At 40.3% G+C, this 14,216-nt stretch overlaps 1 protein-coding gene across 2 annotated transcripts in view; it reads left to right on the top strand.

Annotated features, from left to right (window-relative positions):
• The window catches only part of abca1b (ATP-binding cassette, sub-family A (ABC1), member 1B), a 35,713-nt gene that overhangs the window by 2,729 nt on the left and 18,768 nt on the right, over positions 1–14,216 (top strand). For both annotated transcript variants that reach the window (XM_061048618.1, XM_061048619.1), the window contains 7 exons: positions 699–811; positions 1,546–1,639; positions 4,673–4,814; positions 5,220–5,338; positions 8,577–8,698; positions 9,046–9,249; positions 10,120–10,209. In XM_061048618.1, coding sequence (XP_060904601.1) covers positions 746–811; positions 1,546–1,639; positions 4,673–4,814; positions 5,220–5,338; positions 8,577–8,698; positions 9,046–9,249; positions 10,120–10,209 — 837 coding nt within the window. In that variant the 5' untranslated portion in view covers positions 699–745. Of the gene's footprint in view, positions 1–698; positions 812–1,545; positions 1,640–4,672; positions 4,815–5,219; positions 5,339–8,576; positions 8,699–9,045; positions 9,250–10,119; positions 10,210–14,216 lie in introns of those variants that run through there.

The following is a 14,216-nucleotide window of genomic DNA, read 5'->3' as shown; positions in this document are numbered from 1 at the left end:
ACAAGGACAGCGGCGGCAAAAAGTTGGGGCAAATTCAGGGTTAGAATCTAGCTGTTTGCGTTTGCACATGCGGCTCATTCTGAATATTTTCAAGACTTTTGCGTGTTTGTAAAAAAGAAAGAAATGTATTTAACGTGAATCACTTTGAATCCTCTCAGTTTTGTTTTAATTTCATAAACAGCTTCGACCAATCAGAGCACAGAGACGTCAAATAGCTGCTGCTGTTGCAAGGCTAGCCGGTTCAAACATTCAGTTATTTTGGTTTGAAATGATTTAGCAGCTTACAGATGGCATTTATTCCTTCCTAGTCACTCTCATTTAAAACTGATTCATAAGATCCCGCATGAGCACCAGCCATCAGCACGGAGAACTTACTGCACGTTTAAAGAAAACAAGGAGAACTCAGGTCATACATACATGTTTAAACTGTAATACCAGAAAAGAAAGTCATGGTGGGAGATTTGAGATATCTGATTTTACCTGTCTATATTTCCTTTAGTGTCACCTGTATATATGACATGTGCACATTCAGCAGGTCTGTGTGTAGATAAATGTGTGTAGATATGAGTGTGTAGATAAATGTATGCGGGCTCAGCAGCTTCAGTATCACGCATACCGAAGGAGAATATCTGCTGTGACCTTTGACCCTGGCACCTTTGAGCTGTGTGCTGGCTAACTGTGTGTTTGTGTGTTAACAGAGCGAGCTGCAGCATCATTCAGACGTGGAGACGAGCAGACATCAGACATGTCTGTTACCACACAGCTGGGCCTGCTGCTGTGGAAGAACCTGACCTACAGACGCCGACAGACCGTGAGACATACGTTCATTTGATTTGTTTTAATTCAGCGGTCAGGCTCGCTGGTTTCCTGTAATGTTCGGGAGTGAATGTGTGATCAGTAATAAAAAGTTCTGATATCTGTGACTGCGAGCGGAAATCAGAACAGACTTTAGGTAGAGTACATTTTTAAACACATGCGACATGACCTTGTTGACATAGAATAAGATAATAGTTTATTGATCCCCAGAGGGAAATTTCGGGCATTGCAGCAACACAAGACAAGTAGCAGTAGGTCGTACAAAAAATTCCAATCGAAAAACAGATTAGATAAGAATGTGTTTCAACGTTAGGATTGGAAACTGTGAGTTAAACTTTTGGATTAATAAAATGCATATAACAGTGAACAAGATAAAAAATGACGAGTTTAAGATGAGAAACATGTTTAGAATAATCAGCTGTGTGTGTGTTAAATGTTGTTAAAATGTGAAAAACTTATTGATACTTTTTGATGCTATTTGGATAGTATCAAAAAGTACCACAACTTCAAAAAAACTACAGATCTTCAGTTCTATATTTAACAGAGAGAGAGAGAGAGAGAGAGCACTGTCCTACATTGGCTTTTCAGGCGGTGTGCTGGATCGTTAGATTTTTACTAGATTCCTTTATAAGTTTTACATTTTTGTATCATGACAACCCTAGTGTGTGTGTGTGTGTGTGTGTGTGTGTGTGTTGATGATGACCTCCTCTCTCTCTTTCTCTCTCTCAGCTCCAGCTGCTGGTGGAGATCGCCTGGCCGCTCTTCATCTTCTTCATCCTCATCGCAGTCAGAGTGAACTATCCTCCATACGAGCAGCATGAGTGTGAGTTTAACCAAACTTTAATCCACACCGGCTGCTCTGCTCTTAGTTTACTGAAAACAACAAAGGGAAGACATGTTGGTGTGTTTCAGGTGTTTTTGAATCCCCTTGTACTCAGAGTGTCTACCTGGGATTAGATCAGCAGCTCACACGTTACCCCAGGTGTGAATGCATTTCTGTGAACCAAGCAGGTTACAGAGGCTGTGTTCAGGTATGATGCTGTTTTGTTGTACTGGTGTTAGGGGGGGGTCAGATGTTGGTTGGCTCCAGTGCTAAGGTGTACAGGTAATCAGATGTTTGTGTGTGTACAGGTGCACAGGGGTACAGTTGTTAAGGTCTTCAGGTGTTGGGACTTTTTTTTAAAGGTTTATGTTCAGTCATTTTAGAGATAGGACAGTGGATAGTCAGGCATGGGGAAAAAAGAGCCACAAGTGGGATTCAAACCCGGGGCCACCCATTTGGAGTACTATAGCCTCTGTACATGGGGGTGAGCGCACTAATCACTAGACTACTGGCGCCCCAGATGTGGCGTTTTTTTTAAAAGTATTTTTGTGTTCAGTTGCAGGAGTCTGTTTTTTTTCTGTTTAGCGTTCAGGTATTGAAATGTTCAGGTGTGTGAGAGTTTAGATGTTGGAGTGTTTAGGTGTTCATGTGTTGGAGCGTTGAGATGTTTAAGATGAGAGGAGGTTATTCCAGGTGGAGTGGGGCGGGGCAGCCAGGTGCATGCTGGGAGTGTGATGTGAGGATTCAGTGTGATAATTGATGAACGGGTGTTATTGATCAGTGATCAGTCAGCTGTTGTAGAGTTTCTTCTCTCTAAACTCTTCAGGTGATTTATCTGTTTATGACTCTTATCTGCAAACAAGCAGTCTTAATCACATCTGCTGAAGGTCGCTGAGCTGCGTTCACCATCGATAACGTTCTGATGGGTTACATAAGAACACGTTTCAAACACTTCACTCAGAGTACTCATAGAAATACATCAGTATTTATGTATTTATTAGTTGAAGTGTGTTTTTGTTGAACCTGAACATAAACGTACCTGAAAGTGCGTGCGTGTGTGTGGCAGGCGTGCCTGTGTGTGTGTGTGGCAGGTGTGTGTGTGTGTGTGGCAGGCGTGCGTGCGTGCGTGTGTGTGTGTGTGTGTGGCAGGCGTGCCATGGTATGTGTGTGAGAGCTGCAGGTTTAAACCCGTCACTCTTATGATTTTGGACTTCAAGCTGAAACTGAAACATGTTCATGGACATTTGATCATCTACTGTTCTCCTCATGCTCTAATGCTTTCCATATGTTCTCATGCTCTCATGTTCTACTGTTCTCATGCTCTCATGTTCTACTGTTCTCATGCTCTCATGTTCTACTGTTCTCATGCTCTCATGTTCTACTGTTCTCATGTTCCTATTATTAAAAATGTTGGGGCTTTTTATGCCTTTATTCAAAAGTCAGGACAGTGGATAGAGTCTGAAATCAGGGATGGGAAGAGCCTTACAGTGTCTCTATTCTGGTTGACATATTGCCATAGTAGCGACCTGTCAGTCACAGGTAACTCCTCCCCCTGTTTCTGGTCTCTTTAATTCTAACTCTGACCATAACCTTCAAATGAACAACATGCTGTATTGATTGAAGTAGGAACATTAAATCCGGGACTTCTATAAAACCGGACTGACTTTTACAAACAGTGGGGCCACCCTTGGCTTGACGTTCGAGAGAATGCAAGTTTAACGAACATCAGTATCCAATTCAGCTCCAGCTCAGATAAGAAAGAACCCAGGGGAAAATGTCTAAGTCTTCTATCTTTGGGGGGGTAGAGCTTTCAAGGCTGAGTATCTCTTACTGCTCAGACAGTGAAAGTAACAATTAATGGTAATTAATATAATGTTGTTGTTTTTTTATTTATGATGTTCTAATGTTTAAGATCGGTTTAACTAAAGTTGAAAAAACATCAAACGGTCAACCGCTGTTGAGTTCACTCTGGACTACAAACAGGAGGTCTCACTCTGTTATTTCTGTAGATTACAAAAGAAAACATGATGTTTTATTGATCAGAACCAAAGCAGGTCTCTGCATGTGGACAAAAAAAACAACTGTTACAACTGTAAGACTGATTACTCATCAGATAAAAAATGAGTTTCTGTGAACAAATGAAAAGTTTCCTTCACCTGCTGTAGGTAGTACAGGTATGTTTGATGTTTCCTCTTCAGCTCAGCTGCTCATTTTTCCAAAACATTCTCTCTCTTATTCTGAAGGAGAATATTATCTCTACACCTGGTTGGACAGATTTATTATTTTAAAAAAAAGATTAGATTAGATTAATTAATAATAAGTTTATATTCACTGAGCTGTCTGAACCAATGAGAGGAGAGAAACAAACACAAACACATTTTTAATAAAGTTCAGTTTCACATGATGTCACTCTGACACTTTGATTATTATTCAGTTTATTTAATGATTAAACAGCAGATCATTTATGTCAATGTGTGAAATCAGGAAGTGTGTGTGGGTGCGTGTGTGTGTGTGTGTGTATCTGTGTGTGTATCTGTGTTATCTCTGTTTGGATTGTTGGCAGTCTTAAAGGTTCTGATAGCAGCGTCTTCACTCTCTGAGAGGGGCAAAGGTCACCATGCTGCCTCCACACTGCTCTCTCTCCCTCTCTCCCTCTCTCGCTCTCTGTCTCTCTTTCTCTCTGTCTCTCTTTCTCTCTGGATGATAATAAAGTAATCAGGTTATCTAGTGTCCAGGTGAACGTTTGTTCCAACATAGCAGCAGATAAAACATCTGAACTTCTCATCAACAACCAGTCACACACACGTGTTTAAACAAACGCACACAGACACACATGCACACTAATGAACATTATATTAGAACGATGTTTTAATCTTATTTTATAATAAAAAAAGCTGGTCTGTAATTTTGAGTGTTTTTTTTTTTTCATTCATAAACTTAATTTCCCATAAGTCCTTGTTCTCGGAGCCTGATGTGAGTTGTAGTTTGTTTCTTTCACATCTGACTTGTTGACTTTCACTTCCTGTTTTTCAGGTCATTTTCCAAACAAGGCAATGCCGTCAGCTGGCACGTTGCCATGGATACAGGGGATCCTATGTAACGCCAACAACCCATGTTTCAGAAACCCGACGCCGGGCGAGTCACCGGGCATCGTCGGCAACTTCAACGATTCAATGTAAGAACACAGACTCTTATTCTGAAAAAACTGCTCTGCTTTGATTCTCAGACGCTGCTAAAATGAATCACAACTTTTTATTTTGTGTAGAAAGAAGCGACCTTCTGACACTACAACCGCTGCTATAATCACTTTTCTGCAGAAAACCTTAAACCAGTTTCTGTCAGATGGTCTGTAGGGTTTAACTGACACAGGTGCTCCGGTCTTTTTGAAATCTTACATCTGATCTGAAGCAAACCTTTAAGCATTTTGGTAAATAAATGTATCAGTTAGAATGAGAGCTCAGTCAGGTTTATATTGAAAGTTTACAGAGTTTGTTTCTTCACTCTCTCGCACATTCTGTATTAAAGTTTGAAACAGTTCAGTCTTCATCTTTCAGCTCTAACAGTTTTTGTTTCTCTGCAGAATTTCTCGTCTGTTTTCCGACGCCAAGAAGATTCTCCTGTACAGTCAGAATGATAAAAACCTGGAAGGGTTCAAGGAGCTGGCTCAAGCGCTGCAGGCCCTGCAGAACAGCCAATCAGGTGAGAGAGCTGACATGACACAGCATCATGAGGAAATGTGTGAGTTAAAATCAACGAAGTGTTAAACACAGCCAGTTACTGAACAATGTTTGGATAAGGTTAAGTTTTATCACAGATCATATCACAGTGATGATTTTAACAATAATGTGCTGTGAGAGAAGAAGAGGGAGCACTGTCTAAATTGTACAAATACATTGAAAACTTTAGTAACAGAGGGAGGAGGTGGAGAGGAGGGAGGATTTCCCTTTCCATTCCTTTTAATACTTCTTAATACTTTTCATTACACACAGATTCTTCATGATACTCTTAGAAAAGCTATCAAAACATACTGAAAGTATATCAAAAGTGAAGGTATCAAAAGCTAGTATGACAAAATATCACTAAATATAAAAAGTATTGAAAGTATCAATTATATCAAAAATGACCAAAACTTGTAAAAAATCCACATATTCAGTTATATTTTTTATCCAAAGAGAGGGATAAACTCTCACTCATTGTGTGTATGTACCAATGTTTTTGTACAATTAAGACTGTGTGCAGGAGGTTTTCTGCAATTTGTGGAAATTTAAAAATAGTATTGGGTGTCTTGGACTTCTATTTTAGTAGCTCTGGTATCAATCTCATTCGATTCTGACTTAAATCATATCAAAGTTTAAAATCCTGGGATGTTGAGATGTCTCTTGAGGTTTGTTGAGGTCCGCGCGCTCAGCAGGTCTCTGTTGGTGGATTTTCAGCCTCGTTGAACATAAAGAATTTTTCTTCTTTGTGTTAATTTGTACTTTTATGTCTCTGTGGGGGGGAGGCGGGTTCTTTTCTCTACCTGCTCCGACCTGCCCCCCCCTCGGTTCAGTCTTTAGTCTTTTAATCGCTCCACATCACACGAGATCTGAGAACAGGCTGCTGCTGGGGCTAAAGTGGAGGCGGGTGGGGGGGGGGCGAGCTGAGGCAAGTTTACCTGATAGAGTCTTCTCAGGTGAGCTCACCTGGTCTGAGCTCAGGACAGACCCAAGAGAAAAGTAACTGAGGCTGAACTCCGGGAGCTGTTTTCACACACACACACACACACACACACACACACACACACACACACACACACACACACACACACACACACACACACACACTCCTGGAACCTTCTGATGATAAGATGAGTTTGTGTCTGTTTATCAGTGATACACACATATATATTCAACATATCAACAAAGAGAGGTGAAAACAAAACTGAAGATCAGCAAACAGGATGAAGCGTCTTCATTGTGTGCACAGGGATCAAACCAGTCGCAGGATTTAAACATTACCCCCCCCCCAGCTCACTCGTGGTGAAATGTATGTTTCTTCAGTCAAACATGCAATTTAACCGGAAAAGTTAAATACTTTTTTTTGCGCGTCAAGAGGAGAACATCCTAGTTTGATCAGAACTCAGAGACCTGCCCCTTCAAGACTCGGCATGAGAACAGTTTGGAGGGAAATAATTAGCAGTGGAAGGGCTGTGTGAGTACAGGACGGTACAGGGGATAGGTTTGGGCAGACTCGTCGTCTCTCTCGTTGTCATGTTGAGTTTTGCTTCACTTTCTCTCTGGCACGGTCGCTCGCTCGGCAGCGTCACGCTGAGCGTCACTGAGTTCAGAGCGTCACCCTGCAGCTGAACAAACTGAGCTTTTATCCAGAGACATGCAGAGATCTGACACCAGGTCAGACCTGAACCTGCACAGAGTCACTTCAGGTCCTTAAAAGACATGTCAGCCTGACAGCGGGTCAGAAAAGTCATTTACTTATTTATTTCATAAGAATTTAAAAACAGCATGAAATCCAATGTTTGAGTAACGATCATGGGTTCATCATAAAGTAACAGTTCTTCTTCTTCTGTAGAAGAATGATGACATCACTTCTCTTTGTCTTAGTTTACAGTTTCCCACAAACTGTTGTTTTGATTATTTATTAAACACATGACTATGGTTATTGCACTATTGTTCATTTATTATTATAAATAGTTATTATAATAATGAGAGAAACATTAACTACCCTTAAAATCTATTTGTCACTGTGGCCTCTCCGTAAAAAACAAGATATCAAAGATAGATTAGATAGAAGGTCTAAGGTGTGTGGCAGAGGAGACAGTCTTTGAATTGCACATAAATAGTTTTTTGTTTGGAAGTATAACGGATGCTTTTGTACAATTACCTGTTTTTGTAATTGTTAGGGAGTTTGTCTGCAATTTTTGGTAATTTAAAACAAAAAATTACCCAAACTTGAGCGTCTTGGACCTCTGTTTTTGTTGCTGTGGTATCAAACAGGTATCAATATATTTTGATTTTTACTAGAATTAATGTATAAAAATGAATTTCTGGTAACATGACAACCGTAGTCCTGGTTCTGTCCTGATTCTGCTCTGGTTCCTTGTCGTTTGTTGATGGTTCCTGGGTGTCTGTAAGGCAGTTCTCTGTAGTTTTCAGGGTTAAATCATCTCTGAGCCTCCTGATTGGATCTGACAGGTCTCTCTGTCAGAGTCTCACAGTTAAACTGTTGCTCATTTGACCAATCACATCACTCCGAGTCGCTGATGTCAAACAGCTCTGCGGGGGTTCTGACCTGTCACCTCAGGCTGCTTTTGTCCCTGAGAGGCCTCCGTACTTCAGCCTCCAGAATGCTTTGAACAAAGTCACAGAGGGAGATGTTTAAAGGTGTTTGAGTGAATCTGTTCGATGGATCCTGATGGACACGACGCGTTATGAAGACCAAATACAACAGATTCATTTTATAGATCGTCCTGTTTTATCGCTGTTTGAAACCCTCTCATGTGTTCAGACCTGCAGCTCCAGAGTTTGTTGTCTGAGTCAAACATGTAAACTTGAACGTGCCTCTGGAAGTTTCTCTTTACCCTCGTCACAGTTTCAAGTTTAAACCTGCAGAAGGAGAAGGGGGGGCGGGGGGGGTGTTTCCTCTGAAAGCAAAGTTTGACCTGCAAACGAGTGATGACACGCACAGACTCCATTCATCAGGTCCAAGTGTGTCGGTACAACAAGAGGCAGAGGACACGCCCCCAACACTCCTGAGACAAACCACACAAGGTCCAGGTCTAATTCTGGTCCAGGTCAGGTTCAAACTAGATTTTTAATAATAAGAGTAGGATTGAGTTATAGGAGCAGGCGAAAGGAAGAAAGAGGAATAATACCAACAGGAGGAGGAGGAGGAGGAGGAGTGATGTTTCCCTGACGCAGTGTTTTTCTTTTCTCCTCAGGGTTTAAGTTGAAACACTTCCTGCGGGACGATGAGACTCTGTCCATGTTCCTGCGGAGGAACGCTTCGCTCTCTGAACAGGACATCGAGCAGATCAAAGATGCTGACATCAATCTGGAGAAGGTGAGGACTTGCTCTGCACAAAGTTACAGAACCACAAATAAGTTTATTTTAATAGACTACAGGTGTGGCTATTTAAACTTCTTTATTAAACCTCCTACACTGCCAAAATGTAATCTAACCAACCAAGTCTATTTGTCCAATATCCCATTACAGTAATGATAAGCCACATTCACCTGACAGGTCCAGATTAACATCTTATTTAGAGTAAAAACAATAAAATAAGGCCTGAATAGTTTGTAGTAAGTTTTGTATATCCTGTCGGGTAAACATGGCTCATATATGGAATAGGACTTTGTTTTTCTGCGGCGTGATTTTTTTTTACCCTTCTCTCTCGCCATCCGTCTCAGGTTCTACTGAAAGGTTTCGGGGTTCACCTCAGGAACATGTGTCCCAGGAAGGAAGGTGGGCGGAGTCTAGAAGACTTTGTGACGATCTCAGACCCTCGGGTGTCCACGATGGTGCAGGAAGTCCTCTGTCAGGCGCCGCCCACCTGGTTAAACCGTGCCGAGGAGCTCTTCATGAGCAACTTGGACTTCCTGAAACCCATCCAGGTAAAAACACACACACCTGTTAACGGGCCTCATGTCACATGACTGAGCTCTGTGCAGGAGACTGAATACACACAGATGATGATCCCTCCATACACTGAGGTGAGCTTTAAAACAAAAAACTGGTTAGAATCTCACATGTGACTGAAAGCTCTTTAAAAATCAAACAATGAAGAAAGGGTGGCAACAAAAACACTTTTCCTGAAGCATTTCAGTAGTGGAACATTGTTCGTACTGTGAGATGTACTTTAAGAAGTATTTTATTAAGTATCGCTGTCAGAAGTAAAAGTTTCCTCAGTGGTTAGGTGACACCCAGTGAAGGTGTTCAGGGTGTGTATTCAGAAAGATTTCAGAGCATTCACTGTAATCACTCTGTGTGTGTAGTGTGTATTGTGTTTATTGTGTGTGTGTGTGTGTGTGTGTGGGAGGAGGCGTGTCCCGGCCTGTCTCTTACAGTCTCAGTTTTCGTAGCCTGGAGACGTGTTTGGAGGGTTTTGTGTGTCAGCTCGTTCTTTGTGTAGAGAAATGTACGATCGGCTGACGGACTGTGAGAACTCAGAGACACACAAAAAAACACACAAACACACACAGACATACACACACACACACACACACACACACACACACACACACACACACAGAAATCAGCTCTGAAAGAGGATAAGAACATAAAGATGTTCAGTTAACTGGAGAAAGAAACACAGCGTAAGATGATTGATGAATGAACAAACGTGAAGTTAAAGATTTGATTCAGTTTTTTAATTGTTTTTTTGTTTTTATGTGAAGTTGAATTGATGTTATAGACAGAAAAAAACCATCTGTTAATAAATCATAATTCAATATATAAATCCAAACTGTGTCTGTGTCTCTCAGAGGGATGTGACCTCCGACCCCGCAGCTGTCCAACAGGTCGCCATGGCAACCAACAACCTCCTGGATAGTCTGGGTTCACTGGCTGTGGAGGTAAGAAAATCACAACCGGCTCATCTGACACGTCTGTGATGTCACAGATTTAGATATCAAAATTTCTCCAGGTGACAAGTTTATGGACCAATCATCAACTTGTTGGGTAAAAACTTTTTTGAAATTACACTTGAGGCAGTCGCATTAGGGTCTCCAAAATAAAATAATATTTCACTTTGATGTCATACCACCGCAACAAACATTGAAGTTCTTGACACGATTGGGTAATTTTTTTGTTTGAATCATCAAAAATTGTGGCCAAACTCCTGCACACTGTCTGAATTACACAAAAACATGGGCAGCATTTGGAAAAGTGGGAGGAGTTGGACCCACAGTTTATGTGGGTTCCTGATTAAAGGCTCTGCAGCTGAACAAAGACCCTCAGCAGGTTTTTCTGCACAAACAGACAGACTGCGATCAGAGTCACACTGAGACATTATGATGGAGGACACAAACACACAGATTAAATGTGTGTGTGTGACAGAGGGGGGTGGGGGGGAGTGGGGGGGCGGATGGGTCTTCTCTATTTTAAGATGTTTGATTCTATTGAAAAGACGTGCTCACTGAACCTGTATCCTGAATATGAAACGAATCAGAAAAGATTTTATGTTCATCAAAATGAAATGAATGAAAAAAATTATATAAACACAAAAAAAAGCAAAGGTTTCCGTCACTCCTTTCCCAGCGGCAGAGCCAGACTTTTTTTTTTTTACCTCTGATTTGAATGACCACTGACTTCTGCAGAAGTTTTAAGTGTAAAGTTTAGTCTATTGTCACATCCATCTTTTTTTCATTTTCTAGTTTTCCTTGTTCTGTTTTCAGGCAGGATTCACAGTGACATCCGATTAACTTTGTTCAGGGGGATTTATGACAGTTAGGCTGTGATTATACGAGCAGTATGTTCTTTACACCAGTAATCGACCAATCAGCATCAAGCATCCAACACAGCTGTTTTAATAAATGAGATGCAACAATTAGACAGTCAGCACAAACACTGAACTGTTAGACCGACAACAAGGTCCACTCTTCTTTTTCTTCTTCTGCTGTCTCTCTCTCTCTCTCTTTTTCTCTCTCTCTCTCTTTCTCTCTCTTTCTCTCTTAGAGCTGTTGAGGACAGTGGAGGTGATAACCAGAGTAAAGTTCAGTCAGAATGACCCACTTTGTTGTTTTTCACCCTGAGCTGAGGTTAACACAGGCACACACACACACACACTCACACACACACACACACACACACACACACACACACACACACAGATACAGAATTGAAAACATGTGACTTGCCTTAGTGTATGTGGATGCTGAGTACGGAGTAACAGATGTGTGTGTGTGTTTATAGTTTCTAATACAAACTTTATACATCTTTCTTATAACATTTGTATGAAAAAACAGTTTTTCTTTGAATAGGTCGTTTTTGACATTAGTTTAACTGCAGGTTATGACCTTTATTTTGAAGTTCTGGTTGTGGGTTGCAGTTCATTTGATGACATCACAGTCTAGATAACTATATTTAAACCTAACAACCTGGTGTTGTGTCATGTGGAAGTTTCATATGTGCAGCATCTTCTGAAAACTCACTTCTGACCCAATTTAGTTTTTTTTTTTTAATACTTTATTTTTCATTTTTGTTTTACAAGAAACACAGAACAAGTGAGGACTAGGGCAAGACAGTATGAATAAGATCAAACACAAGAATGTAAAAGGCACAGATACAGTACATAATGGATGGTACATTCTAATGAAAAAAATATATTCACGAGTCTTTATCTTTGTATAAATCCCATTTTCTCCAATATTCTTCTCCCTTCTCCTTTTGAAGTTGCAGGACAAAAAGCCATTTTTTCCATAAAGCTGATGGAATTCATTCAATGTTCCTCAAGAGTCTCATGGTAGGAGGGTTCCTCTGAAGCCAACATTTAGTAATCGCTTTTTTACTTGCCGCCATAATAATCTTTAAACGGTATATGTCTGACCCAATTTAGTTTTGTCACATTGAAATTATTTTTAAAGAGGCGATGTGTTGCTACGACTTATCTCCTATTACATCACACTACAGATACATTGTAGTGACATAGTGTTTTCACATTTAGTGACGAATAGCGTCATTATAATCTTAAAGTTTCAGAGTGAAGTGTTTGATTCTTTTCACTCATCAAAAACAGTAAATTTAGTTTATCTTAATAATCCATAAAAATCCCTCACTGACGTCATAAACTGTCGTGACAACTTTGAAAACAGACTATCCAACATTTCTCAACACGTTTGTTCTAACCACAAACAGCTGTTAAATCGCTCTCTACAAACACACCAGACTTCATTGATAAAAACAGTTTAACACAGAGGACACAGGAGTTGTTTGTCTACTGCTGCCTCCATTTGTTTGTTAGTTTGTGTGTTTTTTTGTGACTTGAATGTTTTGAATGGCTCGTGCAGATCCAGCTCATATTTTGAAACACATATTAACAGAATTAAATTAACAGATTGGTGCAGCAGTAGACTGTGAGGTAAAGTTCCTGGTTTTTTTAAATGTAGTCTGCTGTGATTGTGGAGAGTGACGTAACAGCGGTTTGTGGTTATCCTCTCCTCTTTAACAAAAAAGTCTTTCTCTGTAGGGATCCTTTCTTTGATGTTTTACACTAAGAATAACAATCTGAGCCTGTCAGTGACAAAAAAACACATTTAGACACTTTGATCCATCATAGATTATGATGACACTACAGCCTGTTTCACTGCTGCAGGGTGACGGAATCTGCTGGAAATTGTAGAATTTTGGGATACTGAATGATTGATGGTATGAAACTAGTATCTAAACTTTACCATATCAAAGTTTAAAATGCAGGCGTCTTTACAAGTTCATCCCTGGCTGCAGATAATGATTGTAACCTGAGAGTCATTTTAGACCCTCAAATAAATAAAGCTAGGGCCCTGCAGGATGAGTCACTGGTGTTGTGCTCTGACATTTGATGGCGTCTTAGCTCAGATTTAAAATTAATATATACAATTATAAAACATCAGTTTGTTCTTTTAATGAATCACCTCTCCCTCACTGTCTCAGACTTTCACTTCTGCTGAAGTTTCAGTTTAACCGTCAGTAACCTCTAACTCTTCCTCTTCCTCCACCTCAAGCTGCAGGAAACATGTGATACCCCCTACCCCACACACACACACATGCACTCCACAGAGCGTCAGCTGGAGTCACTGGAGTTCATTATTATTCTGTTAAAGTCTCCGCTGACTCAGCAGAAAAACAAAACTACATACAACAGATCAGAACGTTTTTCCTCTATCATCCAATAAAAGTGCTGTTCACTTTCACGTTTATTAGACATGTTATCTGTCAATAGAGTATTATTGCTCTGTTATCTGCCTGTCGAGGAGTATAATTGTTACTCCATACAGTTCTTGATGTTAAACAGTGCACAGAGAAACTAAACTAAAATCATGGTCTGCAGCTTTACAATTCAAAGAGGGATCTTTGAAGCTTGTTCCTCCCAGAATCTGTTGCTGTTGTCACAAACAACCAGATTTTTTTGTGAAGTATCAGTATTTTAATGCTTAACATGTGTACCTGTTTATCATATTGGGTTTTTTTGTGTCATTATTAAATTGATATATTGTGACATATCGGACCTTTGCGACATAATTACGAAGTTAGACACAAAGTTAAAGTCATCACTCAGATCGATTTCAAATGAGTCAACATGAAGTCATCATGACAGACTTTTAGTATCAGCCACTTTTAACTAAGTAAGCTTTTTTAGATTTAGTCTTAGTCTATGGACATTTTTTTGTTTTTACCCTGTATATTTTTGGTCTTGTTTAGTATAGTTGTAGTTGACAAAAACTCAAACACATTTTAGTTTTAGTCATTATGAAGTCATTGCATTTAAGCCAACTTCTAGTCAAAATGGAGGGGGGGGGGGGAAGAGAGTGGTTAATGTCATGCAGAAAACGGGGGCCAGTGGTAGGATTCACACCAGGGCTACCTGCATGCATGATCGTAGCCT

This window comes from Labrus mixtus, chromosome 10, assembly GCF_963584025.1.
Source record: "Labrus mixtus chromosome 10, fLabMix1.1, whole genome shotgun sequence".
Lineage (NCBI taxonomy): Eukaryota > Metazoa > Chordata > Actinopteri > Labriformes > Labridae > Labrus > Labrus mixtus.
Note: the sequence above shows the minus strand (reverse complement) of the source record. Positions and strands in the feature narration are given on the sequence as shown.